Here is a 1,202-nt window from a genome sequence, read left to right as displayed (position 1 = left end):
AAGCTGCCCGGTGGGCCATGAGCCCGTGGCAGCCTATGCTGACTTCTTCATCCGGGTCTCAGAGAAACCTGCCCCTGCCCTCTGGTGTCGTGAGCCACAGGGCGAGATGAGCCCCTGGCAGCCTGTGCTGACTTCCTCATCCGGGTCTTAGAGAGCAGGGGTGACCTGTGGTAACAGTCGCGTCCTCGGGTGGGCAGAGGTGGAATCCTAGCTCCTTCGTGGACTAAGGTGAGAATCCTGAGGGAGGGATGACGGGACCCTGAGGGAGGGCTGACGGGACCCTGTGAGAATAGAGAAGGCTCTGAGAGGCCCTGGCGTGGGAAGTGTACAGGCAGTATTTCCTGCCACCCATTTCCGGAGACACTGGGAATCTCGCCTAAGTAGCAGGTCCCCGGTTGGAGAGTGGAGAATCCTAACAGGAGTCAAGGTGAGGCCCCTGAGGGAGGACTGAGGGGATCCTGGGCCCCAGAACACGGATGGAGGGTGAGGTGTCCCAGAGAAACCCACCCTTGCTTTCAGCTGTGTTAAGCTGTGGGGGGCGCCATGAGCCCGTGGCAGCCTATGCTGACTTCTTCATCCGGGTCTCAGAGAAACCCGCCCGTGCCCTCTGCTGTGGTGAGCCACGGGACGAGATGAGCCCGTAGCAGCCTGAGCTGACTTCCTCATTCGGGTCTTAGAGAGTAGGGGTGAACTGTGGTAACAGTCACGTCCTCGGGTGGGCAGAGGCAGAATCCTAACTCCTTCTTGGACTAAGGTGAGGATCCTGAGGGAGGGCTGATGGGACCCTGTGAGCACAGAGAAGGCTCTGAGAGGCCCTGGCGTGGGAAGTGTACAGGCAGCATTTCCTGCCACCCGGTCCCGGAGACACTGGGAATCTAGCCTAAGTAGCAGGTCCCCGGTTGGAGAGTGGAGAATCCTAAAAGGAGTCAAGGTGAGGCCCCTGTGGGAGGACTGAGGGGATCCTGGGCCCCAGAACAGGGATGGAGGCTGAGGTGTCCCAGAGAAACTCACCCCTGCCCTCAGCTCTGGTAAGCTGCGCGGGGCGCCATGAGCCCGTGGCAGCCTATGCTGACTTCCTCATCCAGGTCTTGGAGAAACCCGCCCCTGCCCTCTGCTGTGGTGAGCCACGGGACGAGATGAGCCCGTGGCAGCCTGTGCTGACTTCCTCATTTGGGTCTTAGAGAGTAGGGGTGACCTGTGGT

General features: G+C 60.5%; 1 protein-coding gene across 1 annotated transcript in view; it reads left to right on the top strand.

Moving 5' to 3' along the window:
- The window catches only part of LOC104999959 (melanoma-associated antigen 10-like), a 13,112-nt gene that overhangs the window by 8,179 nt on the left and 3,731 nt on the right, over positions 1–1,202 (top strand). The window contains exons 5-7 of the mRNA XM_010855596.1: positions 4–89; positions 520–615; positions 1,024–1,119. Of these exons, the coding sequence (XP_010853898.1) occupies positions 4–89; positions 520–615; positions 1,024–1,119 (278 nt within the window). The remainder of the gene's footprint in view (positions 1–3; positions 90–519; positions 616–1,023; positions 1,120–1,202) is intronic.

The sequence above is a fragment of the Bison bison genome, unplaced genomic scaffold (assembly GCF_000754665.1).
Source record: "Bison bison bison isolate TAMUID 2011002044 unplaced genomic scaffold, Bison_UMD1.0 scf7180017864366, whole genome shotgun sequence".
NCBI lineage: Eukaryota > Metazoa > Chordata > Mammalia > Artiodactyla > Bovidae > Bison > Bison bison.
This window is presented reverse-complemented; position numbering and strand designations above follow the sequence as displayed.